General features: G+C 44.4%; 1 protein-coding gene across 1 annotated transcript in view; it reads left to right on the forward strand.

Annotated features, from left to right (window-relative positions):
* The window catches only part of PCYT1B (phosphate cytidylyltransferase 1B, choline), a 122,175-nt gene that overhangs the window by 79,432 nt on the left and 27,179 nt on the right, over positions 1-15,564 (forward strand). Inside the window, exons 5-7 of the mRNA XM_052663519.1 lie at positions 1,921-1,999; positions 10,721-10,863; positions 13,535-13,723. Of these exons, the coding sequence (XP_052519479.1) occupies positions 1,921-1,999; positions 10,721-10,863; positions 13,535-13,723 (411 nt within the window). The remainder of the gene's footprint in view (positions 1-1,920; positions 2,000-10,720; positions 10,864-13,534; positions 13,724-15,564) is intronic.

The raw sequence follows: 15,564 nt of genomic DNA on the forward strand, positions 1-15,564 counted from the left end.
CCTGCGGGGAGGAAGGCCAGATACAAGTTGGTATTAATAATCCAGGTTATGGGGCCCTGGACTTGGCATAAGCAATGGAGAAAAAGAGAGGGGTATATGCACTCATGTGAGTACACACACACATACACACCCCAGCGGAACTTGTGACTTCTATGCTATTGATGGTGAAGGAAGTAGAGAAAAAAGGCTGATTCTAGGGTGTTTGGAGCCTAAGTAAATGAGAAAAGGGAGGCGCCATTGGAAGGGACGCCAGTTTTAAGGATGAGTGAAGATTCCAGACAGGTTTTTAAAGTGACAGCAAGGGTGGCGAAAGAGAAGAGGATGATTTGGGGGAAATTGGGCAAGTTTTGTCATTTCAGCAGCTGCATGACCCAACTGAATTAGTAATACTTGCCCTACCTGCCTCACAAGGTGGTTGCATGAATCAAATGAGAAGAGACGTGAATTCATTTCTACAATATAAAATATATCTTAAGTGGGGGACTTCCCTGGCTGTCCAGTGGTTACAGCTCTGGCTTCCACTGCAGGGGGCATGGGTTCAATCCCTGGTTGGGGAAGTAGGATCCCACATGCTGTGTGGCTCAGTCAAAAAATAAAAAAAAATATTACTTAAGTGTGAGGGAGGACCTATTGCCATCAGTGAGATAGGAATGAAGATTTTGGGTCCTCACAGTAGAGGTGATTAAAATCTGAAGGACGAATGAAATCTCTGAAGGAGAGATTTTAGAGGCAGAAGACTAGAAGGCCAAAAAAACCTACTGTTAGAGGTAAGAGAAGAAAGAGGGACCAGCAAAGGAGAGAAACCAATCTAGGTCCCATCAGTGCAGGCAGATTTACTGTCTGAGCCACCAGGGAAGCCCAAGAATACTGGAGTGGGTAGCCTATTCCTTCTCCAGGGGATCTTCCCAACCCAGGGATCTAACCCAGGTCTCCCACACTGCAGGCAGATTCTTTACTGTCTGAGCCACCAGGGAAGCCCAAGAATACTGGAGTGGGTAGCCTATCCTTTCTCCAGGGGATCTTCCTGACCCAGGAATCGAACTGGGGTCTCCTGCATTGTAGGCCAATTCTTTACCAGCTGAGCTACCAGGGAAGCCCTCATGCAAACAAAGACAGTTGGAAATACCTTCCAGTCCAGGATTCAAGTCTACCTTCAGTTCAGTTCAGTCACTCAGTCGTGTCCGACTCTGCGACCCCATGAACTGCAGCATGCCAGGCCTCCCTGTCCATCACCAACTCTCAGAGTTTACCTAAACTCACGTCCATTGAGTCGGTGATGCCATCTAACCATCTCATCCTCTGTTGTCCCCTTCTCCTCCTGCCTTCCATCTTTCCCAACATCAGGGTCTTTTTAAATGAGTCAGCTCTTCACATCAGGTAGCCAAAATATTGGAGTTTCAACTTCAACATCAGTCCTTCCAATGAACACCGGGACTGATCTCCTTTAGGATGGACTGGTTGGATCTCCTTGCAGTCCAAGAGACTCTCAAGAGTCTTCTCCAACACCACAGTTCAAAAGCATCAATTCTTTGGCGCTCAGCTTTCTTTATAGTCCAACTCTCACATCCATACATGACTACTGGAAAAACCATAGCCTTAACTAGATGGCCTTTGTTGGAAAAGTAATGTCTCTGCTTTTTAATATGCTATCTAGGTTGGTTATAACTTTCCTTCCAAGGAATAAGTGTCTTTTAATTTCATGGCTGCAATCACCATCTGCAGTGATTTTGGAGCCCCCCAGAATAAAGTCAGCCACTGTTTCCACTGTTTACCCATCTATTTCCCATGGAGTGATGGGACCTAACTTGCTTATTTAGACTGCTTTATCATAGCTGTTTTGTTTTTAAAAATATGTATTTTCATATTGCAGACATGTACCCCCATCCCTGTGGTGATGTCACTCTTTTCTCTCTCTGACAGATTGACTTTGTGGCTCATGATGACATTCCGTACTCTTCTGCTGGCTCTGATGATATTTACAAGCATATAAAGGAAGCAGGTGAGGGGTCCTCCTGTGTTCACCTGTCCCCTGCGGCTTAACACTGAGGTTTAGTAAGAGACGCCAGCCCTGGGTCTGCAGCACACGCTTACAAGGCATGGACTTTCAGATGTCTCCCAGAGAGCCTCTGCAAGCCTCTGTTGACATGTGCTAAGGCTCAGCTGTGGCACAGACACCAGTTAGGTGTTTATGTAGAAATTAACCTGAGCACCAAAATACTCGACTTCCGGTTTGAGGCTCAATTTTAGAGGACATAAAATCACAGGAGTCTTATTTTTCTTTATTGAAGAATACTTAATTTACAGTGTGGTGTTAGTTTCTGGTGTACAGCAGAGTGATTCAGCTATACATATATATGTATTCTTTTTCGTGATAGATTACTACAAGATATGAATATAGTCCCTGTGCTATACAGTAGGACCTTGCTGTTTATCTATTTTATATACAGTAGTGTGTATCTGCTAGGGCTTCCCAGGTGGTGCAAGTGTTAAAGAATCCACCTGCCAATGCAGGAGACATAAGAGACATGGGTTCAGTCCCCGGGTCAGGAAAATCCCCTGGAGAAGGACATGGCAACCTACTCCAGTATTCTTGCCTGGAGAATCCCATGAACAGAGAGAGGAACCTGGTGGGCTAAAATCCACAGGGTCGCAAAGAGTCAGATACAACTGAGTGACTGAGCACACACACACTGTGTATCTATTAATCCCAGTCTCCTAATTTATCCCCCTCCCCAACCCTGTTGTTTGAAGGGCAATCATTTTCCTCATTAACAATGAAATTACTCTATGCTCCCAAGAAAGTTCCTTCCAGAAGAGGACAGATAACGGGATAATTAATGATCTGGACTCCCTGTCTCCCTAGTCCAGTCCTACCATATGTCATCCCGTCACATGATAATATCCTCAGGCACCATATACAGAGGCAAAAAAAATAGACACATCTATTTGTGGAATCAGGTAAACTGCTTTCCTCCTGAAGCGGCTAACTCAGGTCCTGGAAGGCAGACAAGGTGCCTGAGCTTTGGCAGTTGTCCCATTTGTCCCTAGGCATTTCTCTTCGGGTCAGAGACTCTGGTTGGTCCCAGGGACTTACTGGGGGGCTGGGAAGAGGGAAGTTTCCCTCCCTGTGGGCTCCCTAGAATTGCTCCCTTTGTCAAGCGCTCTCCATGCGCCCATGCTGTTCAGACTCCAGGGAAATGGCTGCTGGGGCATCAGAGCAGACCTGTGGTTGAGACCCTCGGCGGGGTCCTCAGTGCTCCCTGCTACCGCTTGCCTCCTCCTTGTCCCTTCCTGCCCTGATTTGCCCATACCTCCTTGTGCCCTTGCCTCTTCCCTGCGTCCTGAGGAAGAGGGATGTGTTTTCTGTCCCAGGCTGGCCCCTTTACCCTCCCGTCTCTGGAGCACGTTTTCCTTCATTCTCCCTCCCTTTGTGATCCAGGGCGCTCACTCTCCGGTAGTTTCTCATCAGCTTACGAACACGCAGAAGTCCGCAGAGACGAACCCCGGTCCTTCCTCCCGCCCTCCTCCTGCCTCTCCCTCCACTCACATCCTTGCTCAGTCCTCCTCTTAGTGGCAACTGTCGTTCCTCAGCCACGGGCTCTGACTTTTGTCCCATCCCGGCTCAGTTCTCAGATGGCCTTTGGGCCACCCAGTCCAGTGGTCTCAGCTCAGTCCCTCCGGGCATAATGACCCTGCTGACCGTGTTCTTTTCCTAGACACTCTTGTCTTTGCTTCCATTTCCAGGACACTTCTGGGACCTTCTAATTTCCCATTGCTCTCTGACCACTGCCGGGTTTTGTTGCTGGGTTTCTCTCCCCATCTCACCAGCCTTGCTCTGTGCTCTGCCTTCCACACACCCTACACTCCAGGCACATGGAGTCTGTCTTTGTACCTTTGTACTTTGTACATGGAGTCCACTTTTTCCCTTTGCTCCAGTTGTCCTCTGAGCTTGGAATGCCCTTCCTCTGAGCTTCTTGGTCAGGGCCCCCTGAGGAGCCAGCCTGGACATGCCGTCTCTCCCTGGGGCATGATTCCACACACCCCGCGCCCTCCTCGGATGCAGATACTCATTGCACAGGGACCTCCTTTTCAACTCCCTTCTCTTGGCAGCCTGATTGTGTGTGTGTCCCTAGCTAGAGTGAAGTGCCGCAGGCTATGGCCACATCTCATCCATCTTTGCACCCCCAGCACAGTCCCTGGTACATCTGTGGTGCTCCTTGAGTGCTGGTGGAACAAGAGAACGCTTTTATAGAGTACGATGGAGAGGCAGCCTAAGATGGAAGCCTTTGTCTGCAGGGGCTCTTCCCAACACACAGGAAATGGAACCATTTACCTAGATAACATTACCTAGATAATTGCACAGCACACTTCTGTCTTGTGGAATTGATTGTTTATATCATTTAGATGTAAGGGTGATATTTTGGCCTGAATGATACTGTCCTTCATATCCAGTTTGTTGGCTTTCTATTGGTATTTTGACCTCTGAGTCCCTCACACACGTCTTTATTGAAGGAGATGCTCATGATATGCTAAATTACTCCAAACCATCTTCGCCTTACAGCCCAACAAAATGTCAGTGAAAGATGGAAGGAATTACTCTTTGACTTGCTTCATAAATGACTAAGATCCAAGGACTTCCCTGGTGATCCAGGGGTTAGGACTGTGTGCTTCCACAGCAGGGGACATGGGTTCAATCCCTGGCCGGTGAACTAAGATTCCACATGCCATGGGGCACAGCCAAAAAACAAAAACCCAAATGACTATGATCTGAATGAAAGATCTTTGAAATTATATCTAAAATTTGCATTTTCCTCACTGTACTTTATAACAGGCAAGAACTCAAAAATTCTAACTGCTCTTTTGGCAAATGTATAATGGAAAATAGTCTCGGCTATCCCCAGTGCTGGTCATTTTCCCGAGCTGCGGTTTTCCATCAGTGTCACAGGATTTCAAATCAAACCAGGAATCAAAATAGTCATGGCTGGGATTTTTAAAATACTCAGCCCACCCAAATTATATCCATTTGGATTACATAAAAAGACAGCTGGGGCAAAGGTAATTACTTCTATCCTCTTAGAGGGTCAGGTGGTTTTCCTGACGCTAAATGTGGAGCTGTCCATGGTGGAGGGGGTGGTACAGTACATTACCTTGATTCCTTAGCTTCTCCACCCATCTCCCTCCATCAGACCACCTTTCATAAGCCTATTGCGGCCTGGGAACCTTGGAGTGAAGAAGTGCTTGAGGAAGGCATGGGCTGGAACTGGTATTGTAGCTAAAGGTAGGTGCAGAAGTAGTGGGTCAGCCAAAAAGTTTGTTCATGTTTTTCTGTACAATGTAACAGAGAAACTCCAACAAACTTTTTGACCAACCCAATAGATTTTTAATGGCTTAGTTTAATTTCTGCTATTTTACTCTCTATCATTGGGGAAGGGAATGGCAACCCACTGCAGTACTCTTGCCTGGAGAGTCCCATGGACAGAGGAGCCTGGCGGGCTACAGTCCATGGAGTCACGAAGAGCTGGACATGACTGAGTGGCTAACACATACAACACACACTGTCTACCATGAGTGAGTGAGTGAAAGTCGCTCAGTCGTGTCCAACTCTTTGCAGCCCCACAGACTATAGAGTCCATGGAACTCTCTAGGCCAGAATACTGGAGTGGGTAGCCTTCCCCTTCTCCAGGGGATCTTCCCAACCCAGGGATCAAACCCAGGTCTCCCACACTGCGGGCAGATTCTTTACCAGCTGAGCCACAAGGGAAGCCCAAGAATAGTGGAGTTGGTAGCCTATCCCTTCTCCAGGGGATCTTCCCTACCCAGGAATCAAACCGGGGTCTCCTGCATTGCAGGTGGATTCTTCACCAGCTGAGCTAACAGGGAGGTCCCTGGTGGTGTGCTTAAGTGACTGGCAGTGAATGCTGCTTGTCGACAGGGAGTTCAGTTGGGGTTGGCACTGGAACACCTCCAGGTGGCCTTGCCATGTGTGGGCTCCTCACAGCATGGTGGCTGGGCTCCCAGAATGCATCCTAAAGGACCCATCTGGAAAGCAAACACCTTCAGTGGAAGATGCAAATCTTCTTCTGACCTAGCCTTTGAGGTCACTCAGCATCACTTATGCCACATTCCGTTTGTTATAAGAAAGTCACAAAGGCCAGCTCAGATGCCCAGGGTTAGGGGCCGTGCCCACCTTTAATCTGCCACAATTCCCATCTCCAAATTGAATAGTCAGGTGGTATTCTACTTGCTCTGGGAGCACAGGCGTAAGACATAGGTGTGACTTTTCATATGCACAAGGGCCCTTTCTTGCAATCCATTGATCTCCTCTGCTGATTTCACACCAAGGGAGAGGCACAGTAGAAATCTGCTTGGGGTCTGGGTAGAGAAGACGTGGGAGAAAGGCGCTCAGAAATGATGTCAGCATTCATGTTGGGCTTTTATCCTTTCATCGAGGTTCCTTCTGAAAGTTTAAAATCACTTTATGTGAAGCCAAGAGATATGGAGGGTGGGAACTAAACCTTACAGCCCTCTGCTCTGCTTGTCAGAACTGCATGTCAAAATTCTGCAGCAGAGCCAGATGAAAAGACGAAGTTTAAATGAAGTAGACTGTAAGGTCCTCATTCCTCATCATCTTCTAATATTGCCTATTACTGTTGAAAGTTTTCTTCATTAATATGTGCTTTGCTGCTTCTTAAAATAGCTCCATAACCAAATGCCGTAATTCTGAAAAGCGTGATAAAAAAAGGTTCTCTGATCATGCTCATTCCAGAATATTTTTAGCAGAGCAATAATTAGGATTTGGAGGAAGCCGGGTGCCTCATTATGTCAGCAGAGGGCTTGGCTTCTTTCAGAAACCCACCTCCTAACCAGCCAAAGCATATCTCTCCCCAACCCCAGTTCCCAGTTATTCAGCCCCAGAGACCTCATCCTGCGTCTTCAGAGAAAGGGTGAGCCCATGTCACCAGTGTCTGAGTGACTTCCTAAAGTACATGTGTGACTAGGCACTCCTCTTAACATTTCAACAGGCAGGGCTCATGAGTGAGATGCCTGCCTCCTGTAAGATGGGACGTACTCCTCACCAGAAAAGCTCCTAGCTGCTCTCACTAAAGTGAGGATGTGGTCTCAGGGTCCCTGGCTTGGGGCCCCTCGCCCATCAGAGTCTCCTGCACAGTTGCATCAGTTGGGTGCTATTAATATCCGTGTGTTTAGATGTTTCTGTCGTCTGCCTTCTACTTAGATTTCTGTTTTGAGCCCACTGCCTTAGAGCGTGGTAAAAGAAGTTTCTGGCCTCAGGGCCACAGAGTATATTTGTGGCAGAGTGAGGGGAGGGTGCAGCGCTGGCAGGACACTGAAGTCCAATGTGGCGAGGCCAAGGCTGGGCCAGCCCATTGCTCAGCTCCCTAGGAAACAAGGAGAACAATGCCCACTGCCACTGCGTGGCACAGAGACCTTGGCTTAGGGAGTGAAGGGGAAAAGAGGGTCTGAGAGGAGACTGGAGAGAAGCACAGGGAAGAGGGAAGGCAAGCTGCTGCAGAGTCAAGGATTCGAATCTAAATACAAAGGACAGTGTTTGAATCTAAATACAAGGCAAATGAGGATGTTGAGCAGGATTTTGAAAGACTGTTCTGCAGCTCTGGCTGTGGGAGAGTGGATTTGAGGAGATAGAAAAGTGATATCCATGGAGACTGGTTTTGAGGCTTTTGCTGTAATCTTTGAACCAAATGGGGTTAGGTTGGTTTAGATGGAGAATGGAGAGAAGCAGGTGAACCCGGGAGACACTTGGGAAGTAGGTTGGTGAGTGGAAAGACATTGATTGGACATAAGGACTAAGGGAGAGGGAGGCGGCACAGATGAGGCCAAGGTCATCTTGCACAGCCAGCTCATTTCTCAACTCTGGAGGCTGAGGTTAGTAACTTGCCTCCTGAGGCTTGAGTGACTTGCTCAAGTCTAGAAGCAGAGGGCCCAGCACCCTTGTCCCTAAGCTCTGTCCATCATGCTGTGTCATGCCTGATATCTCTGACTGAATGTGACCACCATCATATTAGATAGATTTCAATTGCCAGCACGTGATTGCAGTCAACAACAGAAGTACAAGCATGAACCAGAATCTTGTCTTTTTAAACTATTTTAAAATTTATTTTGTATTGGAGTATAGTTGATTAACCACGTTGTGTTAGTTTCAGGTGTACAGCAAAGTGAATCTGTTATACATGTACATATATCTACTCTTTTTAAGACTATTTTCCCATATAGGCCATTCCAGAGTATTGAATACAGTTCCCGATGCTATACTGCAGGTTTTTAGTTATCTATTTTATATACAGCAGGGTGTATATGTCAGTCCCACTCTCTCAATTTATTCCTTCCCTCCATCCCCTGGTAACCGTAAGTTTGTTTTCTACATCCGTAACTCTCCTTCTGTTTTATAAATGAGTTCATTTGTACACAACCTTTTTTTTTAGATTCCACATATAAGCGATATCATGTGATATTTGTCTTTCTTTGTCTGACTTACTTCACTCATTATGACAATCTCTAGGTCCATTCATGTTGCTGAAAATGGCATTATTTTGTTCTTTTCATGACTGAGTAATATTCTGTTGTATATATGTACCACATCTTCTTTATCGATTCCTCTGTTGATGGACATTTAGGCTGCTTCCATCTCTTGGCTACTGTAAATAGTGCTTCAATGAACATTAGGGTGCATATATCTTTTCTAACCATGGTTTTCTCTGGATAGATGCCCAGGAATGGGATTGCTGGGTCATGTGGTAGTTCTGTTTTTAGTTGTTTAAGGGGCCTTCATACTGCTTTCTATAGTGGCTGTATCAATTTACATTCCCATCCACAATGTAGGACAGTTCCCTTTTCTCTACACCCACTCCAGCATTTACTGTTTGTAGATTTTTTGATGATGGGCATTCTGCGGTGGTATCTCGTTGTAGTTTTGATTTGCATTTTTCTAATAATTAGCGATGTTGAACATCTTTTCATGTGCCTCTTGGCCATCTGTTTGTCTTTGGAGAAATCTCTATTTAGATCTGCCCATTTCTAAAAATATTTTTTCAAGTTTGGTTTGGCTGCACTGGGTCTTTGTTGCTGTGTGCAAGCTTTCTCTAGTTGTGGTGAGCAGGGGCTACTCTCGAGTTGTGGTATGCAGTCTTCTTATTGCCACGGCTTCTCCTGTTGGAGAGCATGGGCTCTAAGGCATGGGCCCAGTAATTGTTGCTCACAGGCTTAGTTGCTCTGCAGGATGTGGAATTTTAATCCATTTCAAGTTTACATTTTTGCATGGTGTTAAGGAATGTTCTAATTTCATTTTTTTGCATGTAGGTACATGTAGGTGTCCAGTTTTCCCAGCACCATTTATTGACAAGGATGTCTGTTCTCCATTCTATAGTCTGCCTGCTTTGTGATAGAGTAATTGACCACAGGTGTGTGGGTTTATTTCTGAGTTTTCTATCCTGTTCCATTGATCTATATATCTGCTTTTGTGACAGTACTATCCTGTTTTGATGACTGTAGCTTTCTAGTATAGTCTGAAGTCAGGAAGCTTGACTCCTCCAGCTCCATTTTTCTTTTTCAAGATTGCTTTGAGAATTCGGAGTCTTTTGTGTCTCCATCCAAATTTAAAATTTTTGTTGTAGTTCTATGAAAAATGCCACTTGTACTTTGATAGGGATTGTATTGAATCTATAGAGTGCATTGGGTACTATAAGCATTTTGACAGGATTGGTTCTTCCTATTCAAAAACAGGTATATCTTTCATCTGTTTATGTCATTTTCTATTTCACCAGATCCTTGTCTTTGATGACACTTGTGACTTCTTTACGGCCTTGTATTGGTACACTCAAATATATCTTTGAGGACTTTAAGGAAGTTCTATGAGAACTTGGCATCCTCTGTGCTTGTTTGCTTCTTCTCAGTCCCAGTAGAGTATAGATGAAAAGGCCTTTGTGTGGTGAAACCACCATTGAGAGTAGATTGCTCTTAGAAGGGTAAAATCATCGAGCACCCCCTGGGCATGTCTTTAGATATAAAAATACTGCATCCTTCTTCTTTTCCTTTGCTATAACATGATGCAGAACTCCCTGGGGAAGAAGGGGAGTTGCTGTGATCTCACAAATTCTTTGACTCGACTGCTATGCTCCATTCACTTACTCATTTAATTTGCATGTATTGAGAACTTTCCATGTGCTAGACACTGGGGCACTGAACTGGGTGCTGGACACGTAAAGATGATCAAGACACAGCCTGTGCTTTCAGAGTGCTCCCTTTCCACAAGGAAATGGATACTGAAAATGCTTTTGTTAATAGCAGTCAAGTTTATATTATAATGGGTGTGGATTCTGCCTGATGACGTCAGGAAAGACTTCCCAGAGGCATAGCCTTAAGACTGGACCCTGTATGATGAGGAGCTACTCTGCAGCTGCTGAAGGGCTTGAAATGAGCAAATGCCGAGAGCCAGGTGAATGCCTGGTGCATCAGGGAACAGGTCCAATATGACAAACACGCAGTGTCTGTGGCAGGTTGGGAGTGTCTGTGGCAAGTTGGGAGTGCCTGGAATTGAGCCTGGCAGAGTCAGCTGGGGCCAGATGTGAAAGCCACCTCGACCTAGGAGCTGCTACTTTGTCCTGGACAGGAGAGTCATTCAAGAAAATGGGTCACCTGAGATCATCTTAGTTGTTTTTTCTTCATCCTGTGTTTTCTATTTGAACAGGGATGTTTGTTCCAACACAGAGAACAGAAGGCATCTCAACATCAGACATCATCACCAGGATTGTCCGTGACTATGATGTTTATGCCCGACGCAACCTCCAGAGAGGCTACACAGCCAAGGAACTGAATGTCAGCTTTATCAATGTAAGTGTGCCACCCCGCACCTCTGAGGACCAGCACGTCACGCTACTGCTGGCACTGTTTACAAATCACTTACGTTACACCACTCGATATTCTTGATGTTTGACATTTACTGTCTCATTTAGTCCACATAACAGCCCAATGATGTATTATTATCCCCATTTTATACGTGGAGAAACCAATGTCCAAATAGGTAATGTAATTTGACCAAGGCATACAGGTAGTGAGTGAACATCACATTTTTAAAGGGAGCCGCCTCACCTCCCTTTCCACACCCCAACCTCCCCATCAGAGTTCTCAGAGTTGGGTGAAGGGTTTCTGAGAGATCTGCCCTCATGAAAGGCAATAGTTGTCTTCTTCTCCAAGGGAAGAAAGGAGCACAGAGGCTCTACAAAGCTAAACTCAGAGAAAGTGTGTTCTTATTTTAACGGTTTACAATTTTCTTTTTATTAAGGCCTTACAGATGCTCATTAGAAACTTTAACAGCTGCTTTTTTTTGTCCAGAGAAATTACAGCCACTTAAAAAAAGCCCAAAGTCTTTGGCTTCCTTTTGTATTTCTGCTGTATTGTTCCCACAGAGCTGCTGTTAGTTTAATAATAGAGCAACTGTTAAAACAATCTTTAAAAACAAGCTGTTAAAAAGCCAAGAGGGCAGCCCAGTTGCTAGAGGTGATGTTGGTGAGTCTGGATGACTATGTTTGCCTGAACTCCAAGGAGCTGATCGAGGTGAGCAAAATAAGAGCTCTCCACACATACAGAATTTCCACACACCCCCACAAAAATAGATACGGTGATTTTTCTACAAAACTAGATGTTTATAATTATGTGCAGCCACAGTTATCCAGCAGCTTACACAAACCAATCATCGGTGCCTCCGAATAAGCCAGGGTTCATTCAGTAATTGTAAGTCAGTGATGATCAGTTGTCTTCAGGAGGCAGGGAGTATTGGGAGTCTGGGCTCTGTGGCTTCATACAGACTGGGTAACAAAATGGAAAATGTCAGGTTCAAGTGGCAAACAGAACAAGTGGCTGAAAAGAATTCAGTCAAAGTGATTAGTTGGTATCTTACAGAGCATAAAACCCTGGTTATTTCAATAAATTAAACTGCCTGTTCTTTTAAATTGAATTCAGTCACCCATCCAGGCATGTCGAGCCATTTCTGAAAGTTATTGCTCGTGCTCTTTCAATGGCCTGTGATAAGCCACTTAGCTCAGGGAGCTGTGTAGTCAGTGTGGATGTGCCCGTTGCCTTTCTGTGGCCACAAGCTGGGCTGTGGCACAGAGAGTACCTCACGTGTGTTGGATGAGTGTGTAGATGAATCACGGAACCTCAGGTGGCAGGAAGCTGACGAGGGTCAGTCACCAGCCCAAGTCCCTGAATTTGTCAATAGAAAAATGAGGAAAGTTGAGTTCGGAGGGACCTGGCTCAAGTCCCTCAAGCAAAGTAGAGGCAGAAGCAGTAGCAGCCTCCCAGCCTTGTGCCCCCTGGTCCAGAGCCTGGTCTAGTGTTCCGAGCAGCTCCTGAGAGCAGTGGAGGGTTGCCGTGTATTATATACAGCTGGCTGGCAGCACGGATGGCTCACACCTCGCCCTGAGGCTGCAGTGATGTTTGTGAAGTCTAGATCCAGGACTCCTGACCCAGGTTTGTAATACTGTATGTGGCTCCAAAAATTCTGCAATATGAAATGGGCTTCAATTCCATATAGTGAAAAAGGTGAGAAATCTTATTACTCCTTCAGGAGGAAATGTATTATGGCTTCATGGAGGAAAAGAGTCTTTGTTTCATGTTATCTTCATAGTTTTGATTCCACTTTCACCAAGTAACATGATTAAATGCTTCTGTTGCTTACAAGTAATCAAACAGCCAACACACACTGAGCTTTTACTAAATGCCAGGCATTGTGCCAAGTACTTTACATGTATTATCTGATCTAATTGTTACAGCAACCCTATAGGGTAGGGACAATAATTATCCCTATTTTACAGATGAGAAAACAGGTTGAGATGGCATGTGAGTTGCCCAACATCCGATGCCTTCTAGGCACATAGGTATAGCAATGCTGCATCAAGGCTACGAACAATATCCCAGTCCAGAGAACCTATCAGAACAAAATTTTTCTTCATTACCAAGGAAACTGATGTGGTTCCATTAGCTTAATGGGAAATATCATGACAGTGACAATTTGAGTGTAATACATGGATGCTAAGGCCCAGCCAGTGGCTCACTTATTTCAACCAATATTGGTTTTAACAATGTCTCAGTAAAATAGAGAACTCGGGCTGCTTCTGAGTGGCCATTCTGTGTACAATTCATATTTTTGTCTAAGTGTCAGGAGAACTGAGGGGATACATTCACCTAGTATCTATCCAAAATAAACAGCAAATGGATACTTTTGGTTCTTCTCTTGTATAAGTGAATTCAACTCTATTTACAAGGAAGAGAACATTACAGCCACTTGTACTTCATTGTACCCATTCAAGTCGACTAATCAGAAGTGATTTTTCTTACAAGAGATGAGCCTTCCTGTCAATCCAGCCCTTGGAAACTAGCATCCTGACTCTTCAGGTTAAGAACATGCACAAGTTGAAATAAAATCTGACCATTCTGTGAGTGACTAATCTCTCCCCAGCCCTTTTGGGTAAATCCCTTTCTTTCTCCTTTAATTTTTGACCAGGAGAAGAAGTACCGCTTCCAAAACCAGGTAGACAAGATGAAGGAGAAGGTCAAAAACGTGGAAGAAAGATCAAAGGAATTTGTGAACAGAGTGGAAGAAAAGAGTCATGATCTAATTCAGAAGTGGGAAGAGAAATCGAGGGAATTCATTGGTAACTTCCTAGAACTGTTTGGGCCTGATGGAGCATGGGTATGTAAATTATTTCACTTCTTCCTACAATAATGGGTGTTTTCAGTTTATCCTCCTTGTCCTTTATCGGTCCAATATGTGACCTCCACTTTGGGCATCAGCCCAAATAACTTCAAGTCGATGCACTTCTTTGTTTAGTTTCTGCTTTTCCTTTCTATATGGCACCCAGGAGTGCCCAAAGCCAATTCTGTTCTCTATTTCTATTTCTTGTTTGAAGTCATTTGGTAGTCACTGAATGTCTATTACTGCAAAGGTTGGTTTCATAGCTCATCCCAGTCCCCCAGTTGGCGGATGCACAGCTTATGGGTAAGGGTGAAGTATGTCAGTGGCATCATGGATCTTGTGTTATAAAACAAGGCCAGTGCCTCTTGGATCAACCAGAGGAAGAGGACGCAGAAGAAATGTACTGCCTTGATCACTTTTTATTGTCAGGAACTCCTGTTTCATTGGTTGGAAGAGAGAGAGAAGAGATGAGACTTTGTACTCATCATGCCCTGATTTGCCCCTGTTTTTTCCATGATATATATGTGCTGGGATAAGGCATAAAAGTCTTAGGGGACTGAGGCCATGATCTGAATCTTAAAACTGAGACAGAAGATGCAGACAGGATCTCTTGCCTAAATTCTATATAGAATTCTGAGTGAAAATTACAGAGAGAAAAGAAAATTCTGTAAACCACCTTGTACTCCACTGGTATTTCTTTTTTTCCACCTCCATTTCTATTTTTTTAAATTAATTTATTTAATTGGAGGGTAATTACTTTACAATATTGTAGTGGGTTTTGGCATACATTGACATGAATCAGCCACGGGTGTACATGTGTCCCCCATCCTGAACCCCCCCCACCTCCCTCCCCATCCCATCCCTCAGGGTTGTCCCAGTGCACCGGCTTTGAGTGCCCTGTTTCATGCATCAAACCTGGACTGGCAATCTATTTCACATATGGTAATATACATGTTTCAAGGCTATTCTCAAATCATCCCACCCTCGCCTTCTCCCACAGAGTCCAAAAGTCTGTTCTTTATATCTGTGTCTCTTTTGCTGTCTCGCATACAGGGTTATTGTTACCATCTTTCTAAATTCCATATATATGCGTTAGTATACTATATTGGTGTTTTTCTTTCTGGCTTACTTCAATCTATATAATAGGCTCCAGTTTCATCCACCTCATTAGAACTGATTCAAATGTGTTCTTTTTAATAGCTGAGTAATATTCCATCATGTATATGTACCACAGCTTTCTCATCCATTCATCTGCCGATGGACATCTAGGTTGCTTCCATGTCCTAGCTATTGTAAATAGTGCTGTCATGAACACTGGAGTACATGTGTCTCTTTCAATTAAAGATCTAAAACAATGGAGTAAAGATCTAAATGTAAGACCAGAAACTATAAAACTCCTAGAGGAAAACATAGGCAAAACACTCTCTGAATAAATCACAGCAGGATCCTTTAAGACCCACATCCCAGAGTAATGGAAATAAAAGAAAAAATAAACAAATGGGACCTAATTAAACTTAAAAGCTTTTGCACAATGAAGGAAACTATAAGCAATATGAAAAGATAGCCTTCAGAATGGGAGAAAATAATAGCAAATAAAGCAATTGACAATTAATCTCAAAAATATACAAGCAGCTCATGCAGCTCAATACCAGAAAAATAAATGACCCAATCAAAAAATGGGCCAAAGAACTAACAGACATTTCTCCCAAGAAGACATACAGATGGCTACTCATTATCAGAGAAATGCAAATCAAAGCCACAATGAGGTACCATCTCATGCCAGTCAGAATGGCTGCTATCAAAAAGTCTACAAACAATAAATGCTAGAGAGGGTGGGG

This window comes from Budorcas taxicolor, chromosome X (genome assembly GCF_023091745.1).
Source record: "Budorcas taxicolor isolate Tak-1 chromosome X, Takin1.1, whole genome shotgun sequence".
NCBI lineage: Eukaryota > Metazoa > Chordata > Mammalia > Artiodactyla > Bovidae > Budorcas > Budorcas taxicolor.